This window comes from Brassica napus, chromosome A1 (genome assembly GCF_020379485.1).
Source record: "Brassica napus cultivar Da-Ae chromosome A1, Da-Ae, whole genome shotgun sequence".
In the NCBI taxonomy this organism is placed as follows: domain Eukaryota; kingdom Viridiplantae; phylum Streptophyta; class Magnoliopsida; order Brassicales; family Brassicaceae; genus Brassica; species Brassica napus.
The window spans coordinates 27252780-27279360 of record NC_063434.1 but is presented as its reverse complement, the minus strand read 5'-3'; the positions used below and the strand labels follow the sequence as shown (position 1 = coordinate 27279360).

Below are 26581 nucleotides of genomic sequence, written 5' to 3'. Positions count from 1 at the left end.
AAACAACATGATAAAATTTGACAGAGCCAAAGATTTTCACACAATATGTTCTTTCTTCTTCAAATTGCGAAGAGCCTATAGGCATAAAAAAAATCATAATTTTTGTTTTCATTTATATAACATTTCTTCTTCTCACACGGAGTTTATTACACTGCTATAACATTCATATAAGATTCACATCTATGCATTTTGACAAAGAAGAATTTTAGCCATCTTTAGTTTCAGAATAGACCAACTTTAGTCATATACACTATATTTTCTCTATGATTCAAATCTTACAATTTTAATATATGTGCAGATTTCCATGTGAAAAAGCACGCACACCATCTATCATTCAACCTATTACTTTTTCCAAAGTAAACATTATAATCCTCGTTTGGTTAGGTCCACAAATTAATCTCTTTGGATTAGTTTACTAAAAAATATAGATACTAATGTCAGAAAAGAAGATAAGCACTATCAGCAACAATTATTGGCACAAGACTATTTGGTTCAAGGAACGTGCGTCCTTTATAATCTGGAAATAGAGACTCACCATCATCTCTTCTTTGAGTGCTCTTTCTCTCACTTGATATTGGAGCCTTTTGCTGCTGAAGTTGAATTTCTCCTCCGGCTGATCTATACTCTGTTGCAGCCTGGATCAATCAACCTCGCGTTAACGCAGATGTGCATGCTACTCCAGTCATCAAGCTCTACTTTGAGTCAGCCATCTACCTGCTGTGGAAAGAGCGTAATGCTCGTGTGTTCATAGTTGTCTCCTCACCTTCATCAGTCATCCTTGCCTCTCTCGACCGTATGATACGTGACCGTCTTTTCTATTACCCGGCAAGTTCTTCTTTCTTTTTATCTTTCTTGTATAAAACTTCCTTAAGGCTTTTTTTACCTTGAGTTGTTGTTGGTTGTTTTTGTTTTCTTGTTGTAATAAATTGTTTAAAAACAACAGTGTAAACTTTCAGAAAATGATAATCTTAATATCTTATCAAAAAAAAAACAACAAATATTGACTTATTTATGTGAATATATATTTTATTTTAAATCGTTTTAGTGGATGAAGAAAGCACCATACTTTGTACAACAATTTTTTTTTGATTCACCTCATCATACTCACCATTTTACCATTTTAATTACATAATTTTACATAAGCTTCTTCACCCTCCCCGGTTTTTCTCTTTATTTATAACTACAATATAAAGTTATAAACTATAAATATTATAAATTAATAATTTATTTACTCTTGAAGTCTAACAATTAAAAATAGAACATAATTCAATATAGATATATGATTCTATTAATAAATTAGCAGTTACAAATTTGAAATTTTTAGAAATATCAAAAGTCGTATGTTAGTTAATTATCTTCTAAATGATGTCTATTTCTAATGCTTTTTGGATAAATAATATTTTGGCTGAGGTGGATAGTCTCAAAAGTCTTGAATTTAGTCTCATTTATATTTTAGTCCCTTTTATATAGTAATATTTAATTACATTAGTTTAGTTTAATTTGAATTGCTAACTTTTTATTTTAATTGTTCGCTTTTAAGACAAAGACATCTCTTGCTTAAATTATCGTAAAAAAAAAACTACATCTGTTTATTGTAATATATTGTAGTTCTACTTTGACTTTGACAATAAGCTGAACGAATTTTAATACAGCCTAGGACTTTTACAATGTAAAATAATATTAATTAATACTGAGAAATCCATGGTCCAAGAGACCAATTATTTACGAAAAATCTTGTTTTAATCTATTTCTCACCATTAACATTGTAAGTGCAAATGACGTTTAGGCGAAAGTAATCATGTAAGTGTGTACTTGAAGAATTTATGATTCATAATTTTAACAATCAGACTGACCCTTTAAGAAACTTAGGTCAATCTACAAAGATCTGTAGTTTAAAGTAAGACATGCTGATACGTCAAGTTCAGGCTTCCTACAACACACATACATTGTATGTTTTATAGTGACATATAAGTTCCATAGTAGAAAAAAGTACGCAATATAAATATCCGAAATGAAATAGATTGATAATTGATATTCTAGATATCAATAGAAAATAGCAAGAGCAAAAGTCAAACTTGTTCATAAAGCAAACTCAAAAAAGAGAAAAAACCTAGAAAATAACTTAAGCATTATAGAAAGCGGTAAAACAGCGACTTGAACTCCAACGGCGACTTGAACTCCATTCCTCTTCACTTATGTCTTCCGTGCTTTCTTCACCTTGTCAGATGCTCCTTCAGCCTGGCTACTACCACCAGCTTTCACCTTAGCAGCCACTGAGATGGCACCGGAGTTGTCATCTCCATTGTCATCGTCGTCTCTCTAATCAAAACTGAGAAAGTTATATACATCTTCATACAGAGGAGTGACGTTACTGGTAAATGTATAAAACTTACATCATCAACGAAGCAGGTTGTGGTTCACGTTAACGCTCATTGAGGATGCGTGAGATGGATGATTCGCTGTGAAATTGTATGAGCTCACCCTCACCTAGAATGTGTAGGTATTACCTTCCACAGTTCCATGTCTGTGACAAAGGGAGGTGCCTGAGTTTTCTCCGGGTTTACACCATCACCAGCCTGAGTTAACAATGGTTGCAACTGTATGAATAAGTTGAAAGCACAAAATAAATGAACGACAGTTGATAAAAGACTTACCAAAAGATGACCAGCTTCATAGGCTCTCATGTTGTGCAATTTTGTCATCACCCCATCGATACAAACAAACAGAGCTTCACCGGTTTCATCTGCGACGGACACCTCCACACGGTATCTAGCGGACACATAACATGCATCAAATCAGGAAGATGGCTTTGTGTCATGACAGGAAGTTCAATATACATTAATAAGCTGCTGATAATTAGTACATACCGAAGGACACTGACTGCATTAGTATTGTTGCAAGACAGACATGTGAAAGATGCGACAGTGAGCTGAAGTTTCTTAGCACAGTGTGAACAGGAAACATAGCACCACCCCTTGTCCATCTTGATTCCGGTCACTCTTCCGGTACAGATAAAATCAATTTCCTTCATTGTTGGAGAACCAGAATTACGCACAGAAGCTGTTGATGAGGTTACTAAACATTTTAAACCTGGTAGACATACCTGCGATGGAGCAGTTAAGAAAAAATCAGTGAGCTCTGCTATGCTCAGGTATTCCACCTTGGCATATCCTCTTTGCAGTGGAGCCGCTGGTGTAAGCCCAGTGTCTTGTGCGACCAACCTGCATAAAGTTGTTATGCTTAGCGATATACATTTGGAATCTCACAGAAAATGAATGCATAAAGCTAACAACTCTCAAGAAGTTACCTGTAGAATAAACTCTCCCCTGCAGTTGTTGCCTTGTCAAAGTATATGTGTGTGCCGGAGGTAGCATTCAAAAACAGGCCACCTGCATGATGAGTAGGGGGTAAATGTTCTGACAATAATTTAACGGCTGTCATATAGGATTCAGTTTGGTTGATTACCTCCCACCATCTTGGGGTTGACCATGGTTAACACTTGGACCAACTCGCATGGTGTCTAGCTTGAGAGTCAAAGAGGCTCAAAGTCACAGAAATGGCACTGATAACATGGGGAAATAGAATGGTGAGCATTTTTTTAAAAAAAAATTGATTTATACAAAGAAGCAGATTACTAAATTAAAATAACTTAGTTGTCCATTTTATGGTCGCCATAACACGACTCTTGTCATGACTCATGAGGAGGATCCATGACATTACTCTTGACAGCAGTTATTTCACCAATAAGATCTGTCGGAAGAGATTATTACATATCTAAACCGGTAATTTGAAGAACAGATAAAAGAAGCATTACCTGGGAGATGAGTGTTGTGTTGGCAAGGCCGACCATTTCACTGTGATTACGGAACCGGACAGAATCAAGAGGTAGTGGAACAGCCGGTTCAGTAACCAAATTGAAACAAGTTGAGTCGCTAAAACAGATTAGCAGGGAAGAATCCAATTTTGGTTACATCAAGTAACATTAAACCCGGTTAGGGAACAAACCGCACCCGCTTTCAGATGAGGCTTGTGAGTCGCAAGCCGGTTGAGATTCACGGTGGCCGGCATCATGGTTGCCTGAACATACATGGAAGAGAAGCAATAATCATCAAAATTTGCAAAATGGCTGACTGGAAAACGTAAGAAATGAAAAAAAAAACTGTAAATATGATTAACAAAAACTTTAAAAATGAAAACTAATTTGCACTGCCGATTCAACACAGCAGAAACGTCTAAAGAATTATACCGGAAAAATTACTATGACTATGAACAAAACTTCTAAAACAGAATCGGAGAGGAAGACCGAAACGTTAGCCATATTTCACAGAATTTGTTTACTGGTTAGCTTCGAAGAGTGAGAGGATGATTATTGAAGGAGAAAAACATACCTTTTTATAGTTGAACCTCCACCGACTTGCAGATCCAGAAATCACATTGAATATAGATCGTGTAGGAGAGAGTAATGGAGGGTTTTAAGATGATAAACGGGTTAATCGAAACGTTGCGTTACTCCGAGGATAGAGATGTAAGATCGATTTAGAAAACCTAATCGACATATTTGTTCTTGAACGTTGAGGGTGCGTGCAAAGAGTTGTAGCTCGACTGCGACGAACAATCTAGCGGTGAAAGGATTGTGGGCTTTTCATAAAATGGGCAACTTGAAATTGTTTTTAATCTTAGTCGAAGTGGCCCGAGTTAGTAAAACGTAGAGTAAGCATTTGTTTGACATGTCAAAATCAAATCTCCTGATTGGCTGATTTAATTGATGACGTGGATAGCTTCTCTGATGCTCATATAACCCTTTTAGTATAGGTTAGATATGTTAAGCTAGAATAATGCCACGTGTCACCATTATCTCTTCCATGTTACGACTTGTGTCATTGCACATTAAGAGGAAAACTATTTGGTTTCTTATTCTTGGTATGGATTTATACTCACCATCCCTAGGAGATATTTTGATTGATTTTTATTAAAAGTTCGAATACTATGATTAATCTCAGTCTTTTAACTGAAATTTTGAACTTTGGTTAAAAGATTGTTTTTAACTTTTTTAGATTTTAATTAAAAAAAATAAGAACCGTTTCTTATATAAAAAAATATAAAAACTATTTTTTAGTCAAAAAATATATAAAAAATTAAATCATGAATTTAATAAACCATGGTTAATCATGCTCTAACTCATTTCGTAAACTATGGTTAATCACGTGTTGCCACGTGTTGGTCTTCTGTCTCCGTCGATACCGAAATGTTAATTTTTCAATGGCCAGGATTCGAACCCAGGTGACGGTACTCACAGCTGTAACTCCTTTACCATTAGAGCTAGAAGCCCCGATTTAGACATATCTTCTCAGTTGCAAAAAAAAATATATCCTCTAAAAATGGTTTGGGTTATATCATTTCATTTTTTATATTAATCTGATTGATATATTCAAGTTTATCCTTCTAAGCATAATTATTCGCTGAAATGAAAGTCGTTCATTTTAAAATGATACAATAATAGTACTCTCTCTATTTTTAAAATATACATATTATAGATTTTTCACATATATTAAAAAAACTTATTAAATATGCATTGTTTTTTGTGAATAACAATTTTTCATAACTTTTAGTCAATAGAAATTTAATAAACACTATTAATTTTTTTTGAAACTTACATTTATTCATAAAATTATACATCGAAAAAGTAAAAAATGTATCTTTTTGAAACAATTTTTTTTCCAGAACATATATCTTTTAGGAAGGGAGAGAGTAAGATATAAAATTATACTAATGAAAATACGTAACATACACTAATTTATACTCCCTCTGTTTTTTAAAGATGAATGTTCTAGTATTTTCACACTTATTAAGAAACCATATTAAAACTTAGTTATTAATGCATAGTTTTTTGTAACTTTATATTTCTTATATTTTTAAACCAATAGGATTAAAAGAAATGTAATTAATATTTTTGAAACACACAATTCTTTATTATTAGTTGACAAAATATGCTTTGAAAACATGAAAAATACATCTTTTTGAAACAAAATATTTTCCTAGAACATCCATCTTTAAAAAACAGAGGGAGTAATTAGGAATGCTTGCATCGCATGTCAACTGTTTTCTTAATTCTCAACATTATCGTCTCTCATATAGTTTAATTATTTAACTAGGTCAGATTACGTTTTATTTAGTAGTTGAACCTTTTGTTTTTTATTAGCATTATGTGTATTTAGTCTAATATCGTGCATGCTTATATTTGCATTTAATTAAGCTATATTGCGTCCATGAACATCTATGATCAAATATATAGTCAATCTGGACTATATAGATGCATGCAAGATGTAAACCATATGGTTAACTTTACCGTGAGTTCACACCTTCTATTTGTTTTCTTCATTTCTATGAATTCACATCTTATTTTTTTTGTTATTGCGGGTGGACTCCTTATTTTTATGCCGATCAAATGTATTCAGTAACAGTCACCAAATAAACTAATCTCCAATTAAGTACTACAGCGTATAAAGTAAGTTATTTTTGTTTGCAAACTCATTCAATTCACATAAAGCCACCGGCACATAAATTAAGTTGCCTTGGGAATGCTAATTGCTAGAGCATGAAGAGAGGCATAGAATCACGAGGTTAGCATAGCAACCGCATTAAGATGGGCATGCCTTTTGCATCATCTGCTTTTCAGAACATTATCTTTACCACTATATTACATTTAGTCGTATCATACATTTTATTATTGTTTGGGCCAATCTGACATCGTACAACTATTTTTTTTATCACTGACAGCTCAATATTAAGAAAATACTGAAGGTGCAGGTTGCCTAATAACAAAAGTCGAGGCTCGTTCTTGAATATACTCCCTCGGTTTCTAAATGTAGGTAGTTTTAGCAAAAAAAAATTTGTTTCACAATATAAATAATTTACATATTTCAATGCACTTTTTCATTTATTGAATATTGTGTGACCAATGAAATAATGTTAAACTTTTTATAATTGGTTAAATTAATTGATTAAATGATATATTTTTTTAGATAACAACTTTCTAAATATTTGTACTATTAAGTAAAACTACTTATAATTAAAAACAGAGGAAGTATTACTTATCTAAAGAGTCGCGTTCACATGGGATTAAACTATAAAATCTGCATACATATCGGATGATAAAAGAAGATCAACTGAATAAGTCTCACATTTGAACTAGTTTGGTTTATAAATTATAATGGTGTCATCATCTCATTTTTTTGTTTAGGTAAGGTTCAAGTTTATTTCTTTTAAAACCCTAAATAATTAATTGTTGAGAGGATTGATGTACATATAGTGAAAAAAAAAATATAGAAAGTAACTTGTTTGAATATTTCAACGTATGACTATGATGATTCAATTGCTTTATTTTACTAGATGTGCAGTGAGTAAATCATTAAATAAATATCACCAGTCAAATAGTACTAAAAATTAATCTAGATTCGCAAGAATATAAATTTTATAGAAGAAAATAATATATGTAGGTAAGTGGTTTTGGCGTGCCTGCTTTTGAGGGCAAAGGCATGACTCATAAACGTAGTTCTTTTTCTTTAGTTGAATTTAAAAGAGTTGTTGATCTATTATTTTCCACACATCATCTCAACCCTTCACCATAATGAGAATCTCAATGTCACACCAACGCATAATCGCACATCTAAATTTGTATATGGAACAAACTTTATTGTTCTTTTCTCCAAAGGAATCTCGTTTTCAGCATCCCTATATGCATAATATATTTTGTAGTATTCATAAGGTCTTCTGTCATATATTCTCGATAGACATCACGCCATCATCTATGCCATACATAGAGTTCTAAAAGTTATGTACTTGTCAATATATAAAAGTAAACAATATGCACGTCCAATATATGTAATACTATGTGTTTGGCACGTATTTAGTAGATATCGATAAACACAAAATACGTGAAAGCAATGCATCGGGAAAGTTGGTTGAGCAAGGAATTGGATACGGCTCGAGATGGCATCACATGTATTGGAAAAAGTAAAGCAATGTGTCATTATAAACCATAAACCTCAATAATAGTGTTTCCGCTTTCTTATTACTCCCATCAACAAATATTTTGTTATCTTCACAACAAGTAAAATGGATTCAGTTATCAAGATTATAGGTTTCCGCTATTACATATCTCAAACATCTACTTGACAACCACCACCACATTATATATTTGACGTTTTTTTGTCAAAATATATGGTTGTAGAAATTAAAAGCAAGCTGATATATTAAGTTATATTAGTGGGGTATTTTGGTGAAGAAGGGAGGTGGATATATAGGTGAATCGAGCCCATTGTCAACATCTTACTTGTATTGGAAACACACTACACTAGGACCTTAATTTCCACTCCTCGCAACAATTATATATTCCACGATTTTTATTGACCGTTGCACTCGATTTCATGCACCCATGTGGACCCACCTAACCTATCTGATAAAGTGATAATTGAGTAGAACAGCAAAGATGTATGAATTTTCATGTTTTTACACACGTTACGTGGATCCAAGGCAATTGTAGATCGAGACGAGCCGTAATTATCGAGGACTGGTATATATAATGACAATCATGTAATAAAATAAAGGAATAGATCAGCCCTCTATTATCACTCATGGTTTCATCACCTAATCTTGATGACCTATCCCCACGTTAACGTTTCATTTTGGAATCGGGTGCCACAACTAATCTCACTTTTCCATGTTAGATATGAATCAAAATTTGACTAAACTTGTCATGTTTAAATTAATTAATTAGCGTGCTAATTAGCTGCCAAGATTGATTAACATATGATGCTGATGAAAATAATAAATTTTCTGAGTGAAGATAAGGGAATCATCACCCCACCCACCCACTAAACATAATGACAGAAACGAGTGAAATTGATATGTCTTTCTCTTTTCTTTTCTGAACACATACAAAATGAATCCATGTTATAAAAATAAATTAAAATTCCTAGATAAATTTAACATTAAATTTCGGCAGAAAATGAATGGTTCTTCTTATTCTCCAATTCCATTGCACCACATTTCTCCATGGATTTGGTATGTCAAATAATTTTGAAAAAATATATGTTTAGTATGAATAGATGTGATATAACAAAAAAAATGAATTGTCAGAATAATGCATCATTAAATAAATGGTACAAAAAGAAAGGTGAGATCCCTAATAATAATAGAAACGTTGACAGGAAGGTAGATGTGCGTTTGTATTATTTTGGATTGTCCCTCTCTTCTCTTCCTCTATAATTACACTAACTTGTCGAATTCATCACACTTCCCCAACCAAACTTGTTTGCTCCATATATAATTATTATCAATTTATTGATATATGCAGGCAGAGACATGTGTGTGTCTGTCTAGCATATATAGTAGTAGCTCACATAAATTATATCGATTGATTCCGTGGGATTATGACCTATGTTAGATTGTGACATTTGAGGTTTTTTGGCACTCTGCGTTATGTACGCATCATAGACTGCGACATTTTTTGTGTGTATGCATATATGATGATGATTAATGATTTATGCCAATTTGGGAACTCTAGTAAGTATGCTTTTAGTGGTCCATCCCATTTTCAAATCTTATCTTGTCTTTTCTTTTTTGCTAAGAATGTAAATTTCATTTTACAAAATGAAAGTTGAGGTTACAAAAGGTTATACACAAAAAAAAAAAAAACTTCTACACTTGGTTCCACGGCCAAAAAAATGTAAAAAAAAAACATGAAAGTAAAGATAATCGCTAGAAGTGAAAAAAATCTTATCTTTTCAATAATTCCATATCTCAACAAGCCAGCCTTTAATCCAAACTAATGAAGGTAGCTTGATTTGTTTATATTTGTAAAATAACTAAAATAACAAAGCCTGAATTTATAAGTTTCGGACTGTTCATGAGCTGATATGGTTCTTCGAAACAAGCTCATTTGAACTTAGGCCCAACTAAAGTCTTACACTGTAAATAAGTAAACAAGCCCATGACACAACCTTACAGTTTTACAAACATTATTTTTTTTTACAAACATGCATACTCTATTTTTTTTTCTTTAGAAAATGTAACATTCCTCAGTATTTTAAATGTTCATTCCTCAGTACTTTTACAAACGTAAGGTTGTGTAAAAAATTCCTCAGTTTTCTTACAAACGTAAGGTTGTGTAAAAAAATAATGTTTGTAAGAATACTGAGGAATCTTACACTGTAAATAAGTAAACAAGCCCATGACACAACCTTACAGTTTTACAAACATTCATCCACAGAAAAACGTAACACGATTTTTTTTGTATACATTCTCACCTATGTAAAACTATAATGAAATTGACCTTAAAACGAGAATTACTATTCAATTAAATGTTCAAAAATGCGTTAGCGGGTAATGGTTTATAACATTAACTAGATTTTGACCCGCGGTTAAGAAACGCATATATTTTTTTGGTGACCGTAAACTCAAATATTAAATGAATTTATGTTTATTATTAAATATCAAAAATATTTAAAAGCTGTTCTATTATTATTATTTCAGTCCGGTACAATGTTTTCATTGAGTTTTCATATCCGAATCAGACTTGTGGTCGAACCGTAAGATCTAGTAACTCATATATAGTGGGACAGTAATAAATATAGTAAAAATATCTGAAAATTTAAAAGACCGTTATTAACCCACAGAGAAAAGTATAATTTGTTTTTTATTTTATAAATTTTTGATATATTAATATATATTTGACTTGTATAAGAAATTTCTTTCAACAAATATTTTTAAGTTTATTTATAAATATATTAATTATCAATCTACCAAAATAGTGAAGCAAGTATTATTTTTTTTTCCTTTTTTAATTTTCTATCAAACTATTATCAATTATTTTTTTTTTTTTTAAATCAGTTTGTGACAGACATTTTATTATTAGAAATCCATACAATTTAAATAATGTTACATTTATATGTATTTATGTATAAAATGGTCTTCATAATTTGGGATTTTGTAAAAAAATGGTCTAAAGTTAATTTGGTTAATTTTTTTTCTGTAACAAAAGTTAATTGGATTTATAATTTACTTTTCTCAATGAGTTGTATCAGTTAAATTATCTTTTTTAAGTTAAACGCCCAAAAACCAATTAATAATATTTATTTTGCTAATAATAAAGTGAGATTAAATAGAGATAACATATAATATATAAGAAGGACAAAAAAAATGTTCAAACAACTTTTTAAATAGATTTATTTAAATTTTTTTTCTTTTAATAGTATTGATTAATAACACTTTAAAACTGTTTTTTTTGTCAAACAGTTTAAAATTATTATTTAATCGATTTAATTATTTTTTTTTGTAAAATAAAATAATATAACAAAATATACGATTAATTACAAAAGTAAAAAATTAAAGGATAATTATATGGGCAATTGTCAATAATAGCACCTTTTGAAGTTTATGTCTCAAAAATAGCACTAGAAGGAGAAAGTCACAAAAATGACATTCATTAAAGGGTAAAATGTCCCTAATATCCTTGGTTTAAATTAAATAAACAAATAAAAATAAATAAAAAATATAAAAATAAAAATAATAAAAAAATAAAAAAAAATAAAAAAAAAATTTATAGTTTCAGATTATATGTTTTCAGATTCGAAATTTTTATAATTTTTTTTAAAAAAATTTTTTTTGAATTTTTTTGAATTTTTTTTTTCAAATTTTCTTTTTATAGTTTAAAAATAATATTTGAAACTGTTTTAAAAAAATTTATTTTTTATTTTAGTATTTATTTTTTATAATATTTTAAACCCTAATTCCAAAACTCCACCCCCTTAACTCTAAACCCTAAAGTTTGGATTAATTAACCCAAGGGGTATAAGTGTATATTTACCTATTTAATGAAACCTATTTTTGTGACTTTGAATGGCTACTTTGGGAACAAAAATTTGGTTTGGTGCTATTAGTCTTTTTCTCTAATTATATCTTATCTGCTTCTAAACAGCGACGAGAGGTTTCGAAACTCTCTCCCAACGAGCGATAAAATGGCGACTTCAACCGGTCTCAACGTCGCCGGAGCTCTGCTTTCCGGAGATTTTCGTTTACCATCTTTATCCTCTCAAACACGCAGAGAGAGAGTTCTTCCATGTTTTGCCTCAGCAATGGAGATCTATCGGCACCATATACTTGCTCTTGGCGACAATCCAGAGACAAAGCTCTAACGAACTCGAAGAGCTTTGCTGTGGGAATAGAAGCTGAAGATGGCTTCCTCTCGGTACGTTCAAACTCTGACCACTTCTCTGTTCCTCGCAGTTTCCTCTCTAGTTGTGTTTTGTTGTAGGAAGTAGTTTCCTGGGTCGGTTTGAAAGTAGATAGATTCAGTTAAAGATTGGAACTTTATGGTTTCTTGGTTTCCAAGTTTCAACCTTTAAGACTTTTATGATTGCTACAAGTGATGGGTTCGTTTTAGTTACACTGTATCGGTTTGAAAGTAGAGAAATTCAGTTAAAGATTGGAACTTTATGGTTGTTTGGGTTCAAAGTTTCAACCTTTAAGACGTTTAGGATTGCTACAAGTGATGGCTTCCTTTTAGTTACACTGTTTCGGTTTGAAAGTAGAGAGATTCTGTTAAAGATTGGAACTTTATGTTTGTTTGGGTTCAAAGTTTCAACCTTTTAAGACGTTTAGGATTGGTACAAGTGATGGGTTCCTTTTTTAGTTGCACTTTTTTTTTTAGTTGAGTTGTGTTGAGTTTGTTTGACTCTGTAATGTGTAGAATGTAAGTGAAGATAGTGACGAGATGTTCGACGACTTGTTCAACAAATACGGGAAGGTTGTTTACAAGAGCGACGATTTAAAGTCTCCAACAGCTGAGGTAGATGACGACGCAGAGAGTTTAGCATGTAATAAGCCAAAAGCCTTTATTCTCCAACTCATTGGTTTATTAACTAACTGAGAATCCACTCTTTGCAGTTGCTGTTGAAATGGCTAAAGTTGCGAGTGAGGTGAAAGCTGGAGACATTAAGGTCCTCTTCGTGAAGCCTCTCGTCTACTGGACTCGTTTTTTCATCATAGCCACTGCGTTTTCACGACCTCAAATCGATGCAATCGGGTATATATCTCTATTTAAGACTCTCTCTCACACTGATATCACTATAAACAGTCTTTCTCATATCATGAGCCGTTGGATGCAGGTCGAGGATGAGAGACATGGCTGAGAAGAAGTACGGGAAGGTTGCTAATGGAGATGTAAAGCCAAACGCGTGGACGTTGTTGGATTTTGGTTAGTTTCTTTCTTACTTGCGTTTGGTAATGAAGATGTAAAGGCGAATGCGTGAGAGTTTATGTTTTGGTTGTGTGCGTTCAGGAGATGTGGTGATCCATTTATTCTTACCTCCGCAAAGAACGTTCTATAACTTGGAAGATTTCTATGGGAATGCAATGTCGGTTCCACTTCCTTTTGAAGATCAGGCACCACCTCGAAGCTGAGGATGATGATACTGTATGTCTGCTCTAGAAAAAGAAAAGGCAAAACAGTTTGTAAGAAGTTTCTTTCTCCATGAGTGAATCATGCCCAAGAAGGAAGGAAGGCGTTGGAGTTTTCATTTTGGTTCGTCCAAGGCATTGCTTTGGACGTGAGGGTGGTTTGATGGATTTTGGTGGCTAAGATGGTCCAACAATACTAGAGATCTTGGACATGTTTGTAGTCACAGCAACGAAATGTATGTATTTTAGCCAATTAGTTAGAAATATTTTCAGTCTTATCTTCAAATGAAATGAATTCAAATCTTGTATTTATCAAGAACCATATGAACATGCTTCTTTGTGCAAAGATGAGAGTATCACAGAACATGCTATACAATGTAAAATTTACAAATAATAAGAGTCATTCACACAGCTTTCCATAGCTTATACACAGCAATGTACAATCATTGACCCTGAAACATGATTGGAACAGTCCAGACAACACAAGTAACCTCGGAAATATAAGTTAAAGTGAGAATGGAATGAGTTTTTGAGTAAGAGAATGGTTAACCAATCTCTATGTGGAATTTGATTTGTCATAATGTGTTGACTGTTTTTCAACTTCAAAAACTCTCTTAAATAATGGTCCAATGTTCATTTTCAACTTGTTATGACATTAACTTTGTGACTTCAATGGACGCCTTAAGTGGCAAGAAAATCCGGATTTCTATGGGTCTCTTGGTGATTAGTCCTTGGACCTAGAAAATTTTTAGGATCACACCAAAATTATCAAAAAAAAAAAAAAAAAAAACTTTGTGACTTCAATGATACAATGATGAACGTTGAGAAATGGAATTTTAGACAAACAGAAGAAAAAAGACAATCAAACTGAATCTAAAGTTGACTATGTTCCAGTCCGAATAACATTTCCAATGAAAGTGTGGAGAACAGCAAGACAATCCATCTTCAAGGCAACAAAAGTTCATGAGCTTTCGTCTATTCTTTTTTTTTTTTTGAATTATACAGAGGTATCCTGGCCCCACCGAAGTGATCCAGACTAGTCACGTGTTGCCACGTGTCGGTCCTCTGTCCCTGGCGATGCCGAAATGTTAATTCCCCAGTGGCCGGAATTCGAACCCTAGTGGCGGTAATGAATGTAACTAAATAAAATTTGACAGCTGTGGGATTTGAGCTTTCGTCTATTCAGCGGGTCTCATTCTATCCTTGGTCATCTCAGTGCGTCTGCGTTTACCTCCATTGTCCCCTTCCCCTAAACGCAGTCCTACACATAAATCCCCATCGCATCCACCATTTGCAAGACCAGCATTAAGATCCTCTCTAGCAGTCTCAGGCCAAGCAGACACTGAACACTGACCGCTGAAGCTCGGCATGAACTGGTGCTCCACACTCGGAGGACCTCCTTTTGTTTCTATCCTCTCTTCAAGATCGATGTGTTGGACCTGAAGAGGTCCTAACGACGCCTCTACCTTCTCCTCAGGGCTTCTCTTCTCTTTCTTGAGATTTACATACGGAGGTGATGAGTCTGCAACCATTGAGCTCATCCCCGTTGTTGAAGCAGCTCGTTGCTCTTGCACTGCCGCTGAAACAAGTACAACAAACACAAACACAAACACAAGTCATGTTACTTCTATATGCTGAAGAAGTAAAATATTACTAGGCCTGCAGGTTTGGTTTCTTTCGGTTATTTCAGGTCAACTAGTTCAGAAATCAGTTAGTTCGGGTTGGTCGAAATCTCACCAAAGTGAACCGAAAAGAAATTCAGTTCGTTAGTTCGGTTTCAAAAAATTTTACCGAAGTTTTTGGTTTTCCGGTTAGTTCGGCTAAATTTTCAGTTTAAGTATAATAAAATTCGGAAAATTTTGGTAAATTTTGGTTCGGATTTTAGTTAGTTTGGTTTGAAATTTTGGTTAAGATTAATACTGTTTGGTAAAAAAATATTTTTTTAGAAAACGAACTAACCGATTACCGAACCGAAAACCGTATTTTCTAGTAGCCGAACTGAACCGACCCTTCTAACCAAATTCGGTTTGGTTCGGCATGTTCGGGTACTAACTGCAGGCAAGATTACCTTTAAAAAATTTTATTTTTTATTTTAGTATTTATTTTTTATAATATTTTAAACCCTAATTCCAAAACCCCACCCCCTTAACTCTAAACCTTAAAATTTAGATTAATTAACCTAAGGGGTATAAGTGTATATTTACCTCTTTAATGAAACCTATTTTTGTGACTTTGAACGGCTAGTTTGGGAACAAAAATTTGGTTTGGTGCTATTAGTCTTTTTCTCTAATTATATCTTATCTGCTTCTAAACAGCGACGAGAGGTTTCGAAACTCTCTCCCAACGAGCGATAAAATGGCGACTTCAACCGGTCTCAACGTCGCCGGAGCTCTGCTTTCCGGAGATTTTCGTTTACCATCTTTATCCTCTCAAACACGCAGAGAGAGAGTTCTTCCATGTTTTGCCTCAGCAATGGAGATCTATCGGCACCATATACTTGCTCTTGGCGACAATCCAGAGACAAAGCTCTAACGAACTCGAAGAGCTTTGCTGTGGGAATAGAAGCTGAAGATGGCTTCCTCTCGGTACGTTCAAACTCTGACCACTTCTCTGTTCCTCGCAGTTTCCTCTCTAGTTGTGTTTTGTTGTAGGAAGTAGTTTCCTGGGTCGGTTTGAAAGTAGATAGATTCAGTTAAAGATTGGAACTTTATGGTTTCTTGGTTTCCAAGTTTCAACCTTTAAGACCTTTAGAATTGCTATAAGTGATGGGTTCGTTTTAGTTACACTGTATGGGTTTGAAAAGTAAAGATATTCAGTTAAAGATTGGAACTTTATGGTTGTTTGGGTTCAAAGTTTCAACCTTTAAGCCGTTTAGAATTGCTACAAGTGATGGGTTCGTTTTAGTTACACTGTTTCGGTTTGAAAAGTAAAGATATTCAGTTAAAGATTGGAACTTTATGGTTGTTTGGGTTCAAAGTTTCAACCTTTAAGCCGTTTAGAATTGCTACAAGTGATGGGTTCGTTTTAGTTACACTGTTTCGGTTTGAAAAGTAAAGATATTCAGTTAAAGATTGGAACTTTATGGTTGTTTGGGTTCAAAGTTTCAACCTTTAAGACGTTTAGGATTGCTACAAGTGATGGGTTCCTTTTAGTTACACCGTTTTGGTTTGAAAAGTAGAGAAATTCACGTAAAGATTGGAACTTTATGGTTGTTTGGTTTCCAAGTTTCAACCTTTAAGATTTTTAGGATTGCTACAAGTGATGGGTTCCTTTTTTATTACACGGTTCTTTTTTTAGTTGAGTTGTGTTGAGTTTGTTTGACTCTGTAATGTGTAGAATGTAAGTGAAGATAGTGACGAGATGTTCGACGACTTGTTCAACAAATACGGGAAGGTTGTTTACAAGAGCGACGATTTAAAGTCTCCAACAGCTGAGGTAGATGACGACGCAGAGAGTTTAGCATGTAATAAGCCAAAAGCCTTTATTCTCCAACTCATTGGTTTATTAACTAACTGAGAATCCACTCTTTGCAGTTGCTGTTGAAATGGCTAAAGTTGCGAGTGAGGTGAAAGCTGGAGACATTAAGGTCCTCTTCGTGAAGCCTCTCGTCTACTGGACTCGTTTTTTCATCATAGCCACTGCGTTTTCACGACCTCAAATCGATGCAATCGGGTATATATCTCTATTTAAGACTCTCTCTCACACTGATATCACTATAAACAGTCTTTCTCATATCATGAGCCGTTGGATGCAGGTCGAGGATGAGAGACATGGCTGAGAAGAAGTACGGGAAGGTTGCTAATGGAGATGTAAAGCCAAACGCGTGGACGTTGTTGGATTTTGGTTAGTTTCTTTCTTACTTGCGTTTGGTAATGAAGATGTAAAGGCGAATGCGTGAGAGTTTATGTTTTGGTTGTGTGCGTTCAGGAGATGTGGTGATCCATTTATTCTTACCTCCGCAAAGAACGTTCTATAACTTGGAAGATTTCTATGGGAATGCAATGTCGGTTCCACTTCCTTTTGAAGATCAGGCACCACCTCGAAGCTGAGGATGATGATACTGTATGTCTGCTCTAGAAAAAAGAAAAGGCAAAACAGTTTGTAAGAAGTTTCTTTCTCCATGAGTGAATCATGCCCAAGAAGGAAGGAAGGCGTTGGAGTTTTCATTTTGGTTCGTCCAAGGCATTGCTTTGGACGTGAGGGTGGTTTGATGGATTTTGGTGGCTAAGATGGTCCAACAATACTAGAGATCTTGGACATGTTTGTAGTCACAGCAACGAAATGTATGTATTTTAGCCAATTAGTTAGAAATATTTTCAGTCTTATCTTCAAATGAAATGAATTCAAATCTTGTATTTATCAAGAACCATATGAACATGCTTCTTTGTGCAAAGATGAGAGTATCACAGAACATGCTATACAATGTAAAATTTACAAATAATAAGAGTCATTCACACAGCTTTCCATAGCTTATACACAGCAATGTACAATCATTGACCCTGAAACATGATTGGAACAGTCCAGACAACACAAGTAACCTCGGAAATATAAGTTAAAGTGAGAATGGAATGAGTTTTTGAGTAAGAGAATGGTTAACCAATCTCTATGTGGAATTTGATTTGTCATAATGTGTTGACTGTTTTTCAACTTCAAAAACTCTCTTAAATAATGGTCCAATGTTCATTTTCAACTTGTTATGACATTAACTTTGTGACTTCAATGGACGCCTTAAGTGGCAAGAAAATCCGGATTTCTATGGGTCTCTTGGTGATTAGTCCTTGGACCTAGAAAATTTTTAGGATCACACCAAAATTATCAAAAAAAAAAAAAAAAAAACTTTGTGACTTCAATGATACAATGATGAACGTTGAGAAATGGAATTTTAGACAAACAGAAGAAAAAAGACAATCAAACTGAATCTAAAGTTGACTATGTTCCAGTCCGAATAACATTTCCAATGAAAGTGTGGAGAACAGCAAGACAATCCATCTTCAAGGCAACAAAAGTTCATGAGCTTTCGTCTATTCAGCGGGTCTCATTCTATCCTTGGTCATCTCAGTGCGTCTGCGTTTACCTCCATTGTCCCCTTCCCCTAAACGCAGTCCTACACATAAATCCCCATCGCATCCACCATTTGCAAGACCAGCATTAAGATCCTCTCTAGCAGTCTCAGGCCAAGCAGACACAGAACACTGACCGCTGAAGCTCGGCATGAACTGGTGCTCCACACTCGGAGGACCTCCTTTTGTTTCTATCCTCTCTTCAAGGTCAATGTGTTGGACCTGAAGAGGTCCTAACGACGCCTCTACCTTCTCCTCAGGGCTTCTCTTCTCTTTCTTGAGATTCACATACGGAGGTGATGAGTCTGCAACCATTGAGCTCATCCCTGTTGTTGAAGCAGCTCGTTGCTCTTGCACTGCCGCTGAAACAAGTACAACAAACACAAACACAAACACAAACACAAGTCATGTTACTTCTATATGCTTAAGAAGTAAAATATTACTAGGCCTGCAGGTTCGGTTTCTTCGGTTATTTCGGGTCAATTAGTTCAGAAATCAGTTAGTTCGGGTTGGTAAAAATCTCACCAAAGTGAACCAAAAGAAATTCTGTTCGTTAGTTCAGTTTCAAAGAATTTTACCGAAGTTTTTGGTTTTGCGGTTAGTTTGGTTAAATTTTCAGTTTAAATATAATAAAATTCGGAAAATTTTGGTTCGGATTTTGGTTAGTTTGGTGTGAAATTTTGGTTAAGATTGGTACTGTGGTAAAAAAAATAATTTTTTAGAAAACGAACTAACCGACTACCGAATCGAAAACCGTATTTTCCGAACTGAACCGAACCTTCTAACCGAATTCGGTTTGGTTCGGCATGTTCGGGTAATAACCGCAGGCAAGATTACCTTTCAACCCTTCATCGGTGGTGATTAGATCAAGCTGAAGATGTGTAAGTAACCTTCCCAGATCAACTCCAGTAGTCCAGCTCTCTGGAGACTCACCTACTTTCAGCTTCAACCTCCCACGGCTACCAGTGCCTCCCCATATGATCCCAATAGGCCTCGCATTCTCCTCCTCTCCTTTCATCACTATCAAGCTCCCACTATCTCCTTCAAGATCAAAAGGACTGCGATGGTTCTCCCCAACAACAAGGAAGTCAGTGAGGAAGCAGACACCTCTCTCGTCATTGTACTCCAAAGCATAAGCAAGAACGGTTCCTGTAGTCAAGCCGGAGCTTCTACCGACTTTCACCACCTGTTTCCCTACTAAACTCCCAACTGGTGACTGCAGCTCAATGGCTTTGACCTCTCCAATCTCTCCTACTCCACCTTTGACAGAGGTTGTGACACGTGACAGGTCGTAGTCGTCTGCAAAGGGGATGAATGCTCCATCTGCTCTCACAAACGTCTCTGCAAAAAATACATTAAAAGTTATTGCTAGCAGTTGTTGATGTTTAACCTCAAGAACTTGATGTTTTTTTTTAAACCTGGATTGGTGCCAGCGAAAATGCCAAACCAAAGATCGTCTGTGATGAAGGAAGTGGCTCTCTCAACGGCTCCAAGGTAGACACCAGGGCCAAGTGCAGGAGGGAGAGGATGAAACATCTTCTGGCTTGGATAGTCTAAGTTAACAGCAACGTGACGGTTAGTCACAAACCCAACTTGTCTACCTCCTGTTTGACTTCTCACTATTGCACCTAAAGTCCCACAAGTCTCCTGGCTTGCCACCTGATTAAGATTAAGAACATCACAACACAAAATCGAGTTTGCCGTTGTTAATTCTGGAAATGTCTTAAATCTTTGTGTACCAGTAAGTTTGCCGTTGTTAATTCTGGAAATGTCTTAAATCTTTGTGTACCAGTAAAAAATACAGTCCGTCTTTTAGGATCAGGAAAAATAGTATAAATACGGGTTTAATGGATTGTAAATTTATTCATTAACATGGATATTTGCCTCAATTTGTTTTGCTTTATTAAGTTTATTTGTTTTCTTTTAAGTTAATTCGCGTTTGTTCATAACAAGCGGTCATTTCCATAACATCAGATCACAAATGAGATTATACCTGAGAGCCAGATCCAATGAAGGGATCAGAACCTTGGAGATGATCAACAATATCAGTGGTGAATGTTTGCTTAGGAGTAGGCTGATGATCAGGCTCTCCAAAATACGAAAACTCCACCACATCTACATCACACCATATCCCTCCTGCTCCCTAAATCAACTCCCCCAAAACCACACATTCATTCACAACCATTCTAACACTACCAAACTTTAAAGATTTCAAACGGTACCTCAAGAGCAGTAGGAAGACACTGAAGAGGGCTAAGCCACTGCTTATGCACTTTCCTAGACACAAACACAATGATAGCAGGTATGTCCGTGAGAACTCCTCTTCTGATCCGGAACCCTATGGCGGTTCCAAGACTGTAACAGCGCAGGATCTTGCTGTGGAAGGCTCTTATGGTCATGAGCTCGAGTAAAGTAGTGGCTCGTTGCCCTTTGGGCTCGGAGGAAGCTGGTTCAGGAGAAACCTCTTCCTCATCATCCTCTTCCTTCTGCAAGTTTGAGAAGTAGTTGGCTCTCTCCTCCGCTGCGTTGCTTAGCCTGCTTGAAGTCGGCCATGAGAAGTAAGACGCCGCCGTGAACTCACAGTGTTGACCTGCTGATCCTGGCTGACGCATTGTTGCTCGAGTAATCAACGAAGTCGCGTCTTTATTTCGTTTTGATTGACCAATCACATCTACACAAGTAACAAGAGAAGCTAAAGATGATCAGAGAGAAGAACAAAGTTTTGAAGGCTATTGATGCAGAGAACCCACTAAGAGTGTCAGATACTGATCAGATCAAAGAGTTTGGATTAGATTACCTGAGGATTCATAAACCCTTAGTCAACGAGCTGTAGCCATAAGTCCACTGAAACACCAGTTTGTTGAAACTTGTTTAGTTCAAAACTTAGCAGTGGAAGGAAAGAGTAAAGTTACAACCTTTATCTTTTTTCTTGATTAGAAAATGATAAAAGACTTCAGTTTCATCTCAAAAAGATTAGTGGGTAAAGTACTAAAGTATCATAAAGTTTGCAACTTTTTATAGTAACAACGCGCTTCTGGTCGGTATTAATTATGGGTTAGTGTGTCTTAGTGGATGGATGTCAGAAAACTTATCTTGTCTGGTTCCGATTTGCCAACTTTTTGTTTGATCAAATACAGTTATTCTCCGGTTTATGGGCTTCACTTAGGCCCATTAATTTGCCTTGAACATTCTCCGGATGATGTTTAAGAAATTGTACACTTATTCGTAAAAAAATAAATACATTATTTTATCTACAATGTTTTAGTTTAGTTTTTAGTTTTCAAATAGTGATATTTAAAGAATTGCATATTTTTAATAAAACTTAAATAGATATTTTTATTTACAATTTTTTTAGGTTTGTTTCTAATTTTATTCCATTTCCAGTAAAACTATATTATATTTTCAGATTCTAACTGAATTTTTAGTTTTAAAACAAAGCAATTAAGTAATAGTTAAGATATAAATGTTTTAAATATAAAAATAAAATTTAGAGCATTAATCTTTTAAATACGGAAGAAGTATTGGTTATCAATTGTTTTCATTTCTAATACAAAAAAAGAAGCAGCACTTTGGTAGGATGTCATGTTAACCATCAGCACTCAATAACATATTGATAGACCATGTGTACTTCCAAGTAAAGGAACTAAAAGGCTTTTGAGTTTAAACGATGCATAAACAATTGTAACTTGTAACTGAAGAAAAAAAAAACAAGTGAAACCTAATCAAGGAGAGAGATAGAGATGAGCAAAGTCATCTAAAGACTCAAGTATGTGCCCCTGGTCTCCGTTTTCGAGCATCCACAGGAGATGGTCGAACAAAACAACTTCACATTTCACAGTAATTATACAGCTTCCATCTTCATTATCATCATCTTCTTCTTCGTACCTCTGTTGCTTCTCCACAAGAGCGTTGAGTAGAGGGTGCTTCAGGTGTTGCTTACTGATCAAGTAAGGTTTCTTGGTACGTCCGACAAACACTGTCTGGTACAAAGACGGTGTAGGGCTGCTTTGGTCGATGTCATGGAGATGGTCTTGTGGATCTCTTCTTGCGGATTGGGATCTGAGGCTTGTGTAGGAATATGAACGACTTAATTGTGTGGACACGATCTTGCATCTCCTTAACAGCATCATCATTCTCATCTTCTTCATCATTGAGTCAATTCTATTTGTGTAGGAATATGAACTCTCTTTCTTCTCTTTTGCTGTTTGAAGAAGATACTTGAAACATACTAAAGGGTATTAAAAGAGGAGATAGAAGGTAGGTGATACGTCTCATTACTTAGCAGTTCAAGTTTTTTCACAACTAATTTAATTCATTAATCTGTAGATTTTTTTCATAACACAAAACTTAGGTACAAAGAAAAATGCGTGTTTATTTTGACGTCATTGCAACTAGTGCGAACGTGTCAACAAAAGAAAAACACAACAAGGAGAAGTAAGCACAACACTAGAGCTTAGAGAGTGACACGAAGAACCTCGCACTGTTTATATACGTCCCATGTCAAGTCATTATCCATTAAACCATAGAGATGGCAAAGAACAAAGATGACATAAAGTATGCAACCGCTCAAACGAAGCAATCGGAAGACGAGGCGATTCGAGTGAGATACAAACACGGGACACCACTGGAAGGAGGAAAGATCGCAGAGTCTGAGCCTGTAGAGTTGTTCTCAAGCGCTCAAGGCATCGAAAAGGGAAAGGATCAGGCAGCGTCTGAGATCACTGGAGATCAGAAACAGATGCACCGTGACGTTAAAGATAATCCCGGAAGACGTACGAATGATAGCCCTCGTTAAACTTATGTAGCTTAAGTCAGTTCTATATGCACTTTTCTAAATAAAGTACGTTTTGATCATTCATCTATACTCTTAGACCATTATTTAAATCACTAAACTTGTAATAAGCATAACATCTATACTCTTAAACCATTATTCTAATCACTAAACTTGTAATGAACATAACAATATCCAGAAAACTATAAGATAAACCTCTGCTTGTAGTAGATATAAAAGGGAGTGAGCAAAACATGTTCTACAGACGATTGTTTGAAACTTGAAAGAATTAAAAACATAACTGGTTCGAGAAACAAGAAAGGGATCACAGAGATTTATGGATAAGGCACGATGACGCAGACTACTTAGATCTCTGTCTCATCTTCCTGCGCTTCCTCTTCAATCTCCTCATGCGCTTCTTCTTCCACTGCAAGAAATTAAACCAAGTCAATAACAATGATATTAGTCCAACTAGTTTTGTTTTCCGTTCCAACAAGACATGAAACGACATAATCAAGAACAGGAGTTTGTGTTACTAAGATCCTAACAAACTTGTATGAATAGCAGAAACCATAAAAATAAGAGAGCTAGGCAACAATACAACAAGACCATAGGTTCCAGAGAAGCATTTCATACCTTGGCTCTCATGGTGAATTCGCCGAACTTAGATGCGTCGTCTCTGCTCGCTGAACTCTCACCACTTACATATAGCTAGGGTTTCCTCTCTCCCTTACATAAATTGGATAAGGCCCTGATATATTTTAAACGGGCCGGAAAATCTAAAGGCCCATTTAATGATTTTAAAGCAGGTAATAAATGGGGTTGAAGACAAAAAAAATAGTTGCTGAGAAGAGGACAACAAAGTGTGTTTTTTTTTTGCTGGAGAGGCGACAAAGTGTTGCTGCTATTCATTAACACATACTTCCAATTTCTACGTTAACGGTAATAACTCGTATATGTCTTCATTCCCATTGCAATCACATGCACACTTTTGTTACTTCAATTTTTTTTGTTTTTTTTTGCTGTTTCACATTTCTCATACTGTGCACTTTTAAATATTTACTATTGAATGTGGCATTTGGTTCACTGTAGCGAACAGCTAAGAAACCAGCTCAAGCTGGCCCTTTCTTTGTGCTGCAGCTAATATATATGTCCCCCTTCCATTTACATTCACTAAAGTCTAAAGGCAAATATATAGATGTAGGTTTTCCATACTCATAACAAAAGTAATCATATATAATGCAGGTACGAAAGAGGCTATCAACCTCAGCATTTGATTTACATATATAGAATGATAGAGGTGTAACACTCGCACCATAAAACAGTTTGACAATTGTTGCCAGATTAGGATAAGGACGTGCATTGTCCTAGTTCATAGATGTGTAGTGCATGAGTCCAGGGGCGAAGCTAGATTTTTTTATAACTGGGTACAAAATTAGTAATAAAAGTAGTCTAAGGGGTATTGAACTCAGGTTGCTAGAAAATCATGGGTGCACCATAACCAAATTAACCACCTCCATCTTATGTTTCTATTGTAAAATGTTAAATATGTAAAATACAGTGGGTGCATGTGCACCCTTAGTAATCAACGTGGCTTCGCCACTGAGTGCATCCCACCATATTATCATTTCATAACGTGCATCTCGTCGAAGCAACAAGAAGTAGGTTAGCTAGGTTTATACAGTCCTTACTGGGACTAGTTTTGAATTTTGATGTTTGTATATTTGTGTATGGAATGTGAAAAAATACTAACATCTTAATGTCCATTTGATATACTAGACTTGGTATATATTTCTAACTAATTCTACCTTTCTTGTCGTCCTTTTCTACTTTAGGCCATTTGTCGTGGACTCGTGACTGTTTATTCCAAAATATAATGCAGAAATATCAATTAATAAATATGTGTACTGAAAAAGAGAAAAGAAACATTAATTGTATACAAGCCTCATGAGAATCTATCAGAGGGCGAAAGGCTGAGAACCATCACGTTCTCTCCTTCAGTTACACTACTTTGTTCTTCATTTCTTATTGTCCACAACTTTTTTTTATTGTCCTCATTTTTGATACATTATTTTCTATTCAAACGATATAGATATTTATATATATATATTTCTTTTGTCATTTGTCCCTTGATACAAATACGTATATTACAGAACTTTGAAAGTGTAATATTGTACTTATAATTAAGCTATGATAAAATAATTGCATAATTTTTTTTTTTGAAACTTAAAATTGCATAAATTCATGTCAGTGTTATGTAACCCATTGAAGCATAATTAAGTATAGTCTCCAAGAATCCCAATCCATCCGATCAAATGGTTCTCAGAGCTTTGCTAAGTCATTTTGCAAAAAAAAAAAAAAAAAAAAAAAAAGCTTTGCTAAGTCAGCTCAGTAAAAATGACAAAGAACCACATAGTTATGGAAAAGGAAGCTCAGAGAGCCAATTAACCGAAACTGGTATGTGGCATCCCACGCCACGATGCTTGGAACCATTAATCACTACCAGAAATCTATCAATATGTACATAAAATCACATTATTCATCAGTGGAAACATTTATTCACCCTTCTTTGTGCAAACAGTTCTATCATTATGGATTTGACAATAATATCATATTAACAAAACTGAATAGGTAATTAAACATTTAAAACCTTACGGTATTCGTATACACAACACATATGGAAATCTGAAGAAACAAACTACTAACAAGAACGGCCTGTTTGTTTACGTGTGTTGCGCGACCGGCGACATGTGACATGCGATTAAAATTACGTTCGTACATATCGCGCGACCGCGATCTACGACTAAACTTGCGATCTACGACTAAAATTATGTTTGTTTACATGTCACGCGATCTGCGACCAATTGTACGATACAAATTTTATTGATTTTTAGTCACTGTTTTTTCGGATGACTTGGATCGGAAAATACTACTGGTCGCGCAACATCAAAACGAACAATAACCTGCGACTTGCGACTTTCAACCAATCACATGTCACAGGTTATACAACAGCAAAACGAACAGCAACTTGTGACCTGCAACCAGACGCCGATAGCATGTTGCAGGTTGCGTGATAGGTAAACGAACAGTGTCAACATCTACTGATCTACTGGTTGCATTTACTGTTTCAACGATGCAACTGCGTCCCATTACAGAGTCCAAAAAACGGCAGGTAGTCTTCAAACGAACAACCAAATTACTATATTAGCCTTATCATTCTCTAATAGAATTGGAATATTCTCGGTAATTTCCCCCTCGAAGGAAACCAACCAATACCATAATAAGCAATTTC

General features: G+C 35.0%; 4 protein-coding genes and 2 pseudogenes across 12 annotated transcripts; 3 read left to right on the top strand and 3 right to left on the bottom strand.

The window, feature by feature from the left end:
* Positions 1-2003: 2003 nt before the first annotated feature.
* On the bottom strand, positions 2004-4896 carry BNAA01G30200D. 8 transcript variants are annotated; one of them, XM_013817741.3, is made up of 10 exons: positions 4389-4828; positions 3815-4077; positions 3650-3750; positions 3466-3562; positions 3308-3389; positions 3104-3221; positions 2868-3025; positions 2655-2769; positions 2394-2576; positions 2004-2319 (listed from the first exon to the last, which is right to left on the bottom strand). In XM_013817741.3, exons 4-9 carry the CDS (start codon positions 3488-3490, stop codon positions 2484-2486), a joined length of 591 nt encoding a protein of 196 aa, XP_013673195.1. In that variant the 5' UTR covers positions 3491-3562; positions 3650-3750; positions 3815-4077; positions 4389-4828; the 3' UTR covers positions 2004-2319; positions 2394-2483. The 8 variants fall into 8 exon arrangements, with proteins under 8 accessions (XP_013673195.1, XP_048603645.1, XP_013673194.1 ...); XM_048747688.1 differs by having other exon boundaries at positions 2004-2329; positions 3466-3750; positions 4389-4896; XM_013817740.3 differs by having other exon boundaries at positions 3466-3750; positions 4389-4896.
* Positions 4897-11971: 7075 nt separating this feature from the next.
* On the top strand, positions 11972-13872 carry LOC106377493 (annotated as a pseudogene).
* Positions 13873-14236: 364 nt separating this feature from the next.
* LOC106377495 (protein NARROW LEAF 1) lies at positions 14237-21556 on the bottom strand. Of its 2 annotated transcripts, none has more exons than XM_048747383.1 (6): positions 21316-21556; positions 20741-21189; positions 20512-20661; positions 19937-20177; positions 19356-19859; positions 14237-15037 (listed from the first exon to the last, which is right to left on the bottom strand). In XM_048747383.1, the coding sequence occupies exons 2-6, from the start codon at positions 21128-21130 to the stop codon at positions 14637-14639; spliced, it is 1686 nt and encodes a 561-aa protein (XP_048603340.1). In that variant the 5' UTR covers positions 21131-21189; positions 21316-21556; the 3' UTR covers positions 14237-14636. The 2 variants fall into 2 exon arrangements, with proteins under 2 accessions (XP_048603340.1, XP_013673197.2); XM_013817743.3 differs by lacking the exon at positions 14237-15037 and adding an exon at positions 18283-18880 and having other exon boundaries at positions 21316-21555.
* Positions 15770-17919, top strand: LOC125581628 (annotated as a pseudogene).
* Positions 21557-22126: 570 nt separating the features above from the next.
* Positions 22127-22771, bottom strand: LOC106375088 (auxin-responsive protein SAUR78). Its single transcript, XM_013814987.3, has one exon. The coding sequence runs from the start codon at positions 22667-22669 to the stop codon at positions 22241-22243; it is 429 nt and encodes a 142-aa protein (XP_013670441.3). The 5' UTR covers positions 22670-22771; the 3' UTR covers positions 22127-22240.
* A 275-nt stretch (positions 22772-23046) lies between these two features.
* On the top strand, positions 23047-23372 carry BNAA01G30160D (SEED MATURATION PROTEIN 1). Its single transcript, XM_013817744.3, has one exon. It carries the CDS (start codon positions 23047-23049, stop codon positions 23311-23313), a length of 267 nt encoding a protein of 88 aa, XP_013673198.1. The 3' UTR covers positions 23314-23372.
* The last annotated feature ends 3209 nt before the right edge of the window (positions 23373-26581 follow it).

Excerpts from the sequence above, each read along its gene's own strand:
- LOC106375088 (XM_013814987.3), bottom strand. The coding sequence starts at position 22,669 with ATGATGAAGAAGATGAGAATGATGATGCTGTTAAGGAGATGCAAGATC.
- LOC106377495 (XM_048747383.1), bottom strand. The coding sequence starts at position 21,130 with ATGCGTCAGCCAGGATCAGCAGGTCAACACTGTGAGTTCACGGCGGCG. Across the intron at positions 20,178-20,511 it reads TCATTGGATCTGGCTCTCAG|GTGGCAAGCCAGGAGACTTG; the intron begins GTATAATCTCAT and ends AATCTTAATCAG. Across the intron at positions 19,860-19,936 it reads TTTCGCTGGCACCAATCCAG|AGACGTTTGTGAGAGCAGAT; the intron begins GTTTAAAAAAAA and ends TATTTTTTGCAG.
- BNAA01G30160D (XM_013817744.3), top strand. The coding sequence starts at position 23,047 with ATGGCAAAGAACAAAGATGACATAAAGTATGCAACCGCTCAAACGAAG.
- BNAA01G30200D (XM_022688800.2), bottom strand. The coding sequence starts at position 3,441 with ATGACAGCCGTTAAATTATTGTCAGAACATTTACCCCCTACTCATCAT. Across the intron at positions 2,770-2,867 it reads AATGCAGTCAGTGTCCTTCG|ATACCGTGTGGAGGTGTCCG; the intron begins GTATGTACTAAT and ends TGTGTCCGCTAG. Across the intron at positions 2,577-2,654 it reads ATGAAGCTGGTCATCTTTTG|GCTGGTGATGGTGTAAACCC; the intron begins GTAAGTCTTTTA and ends TTGTTAACTCAG.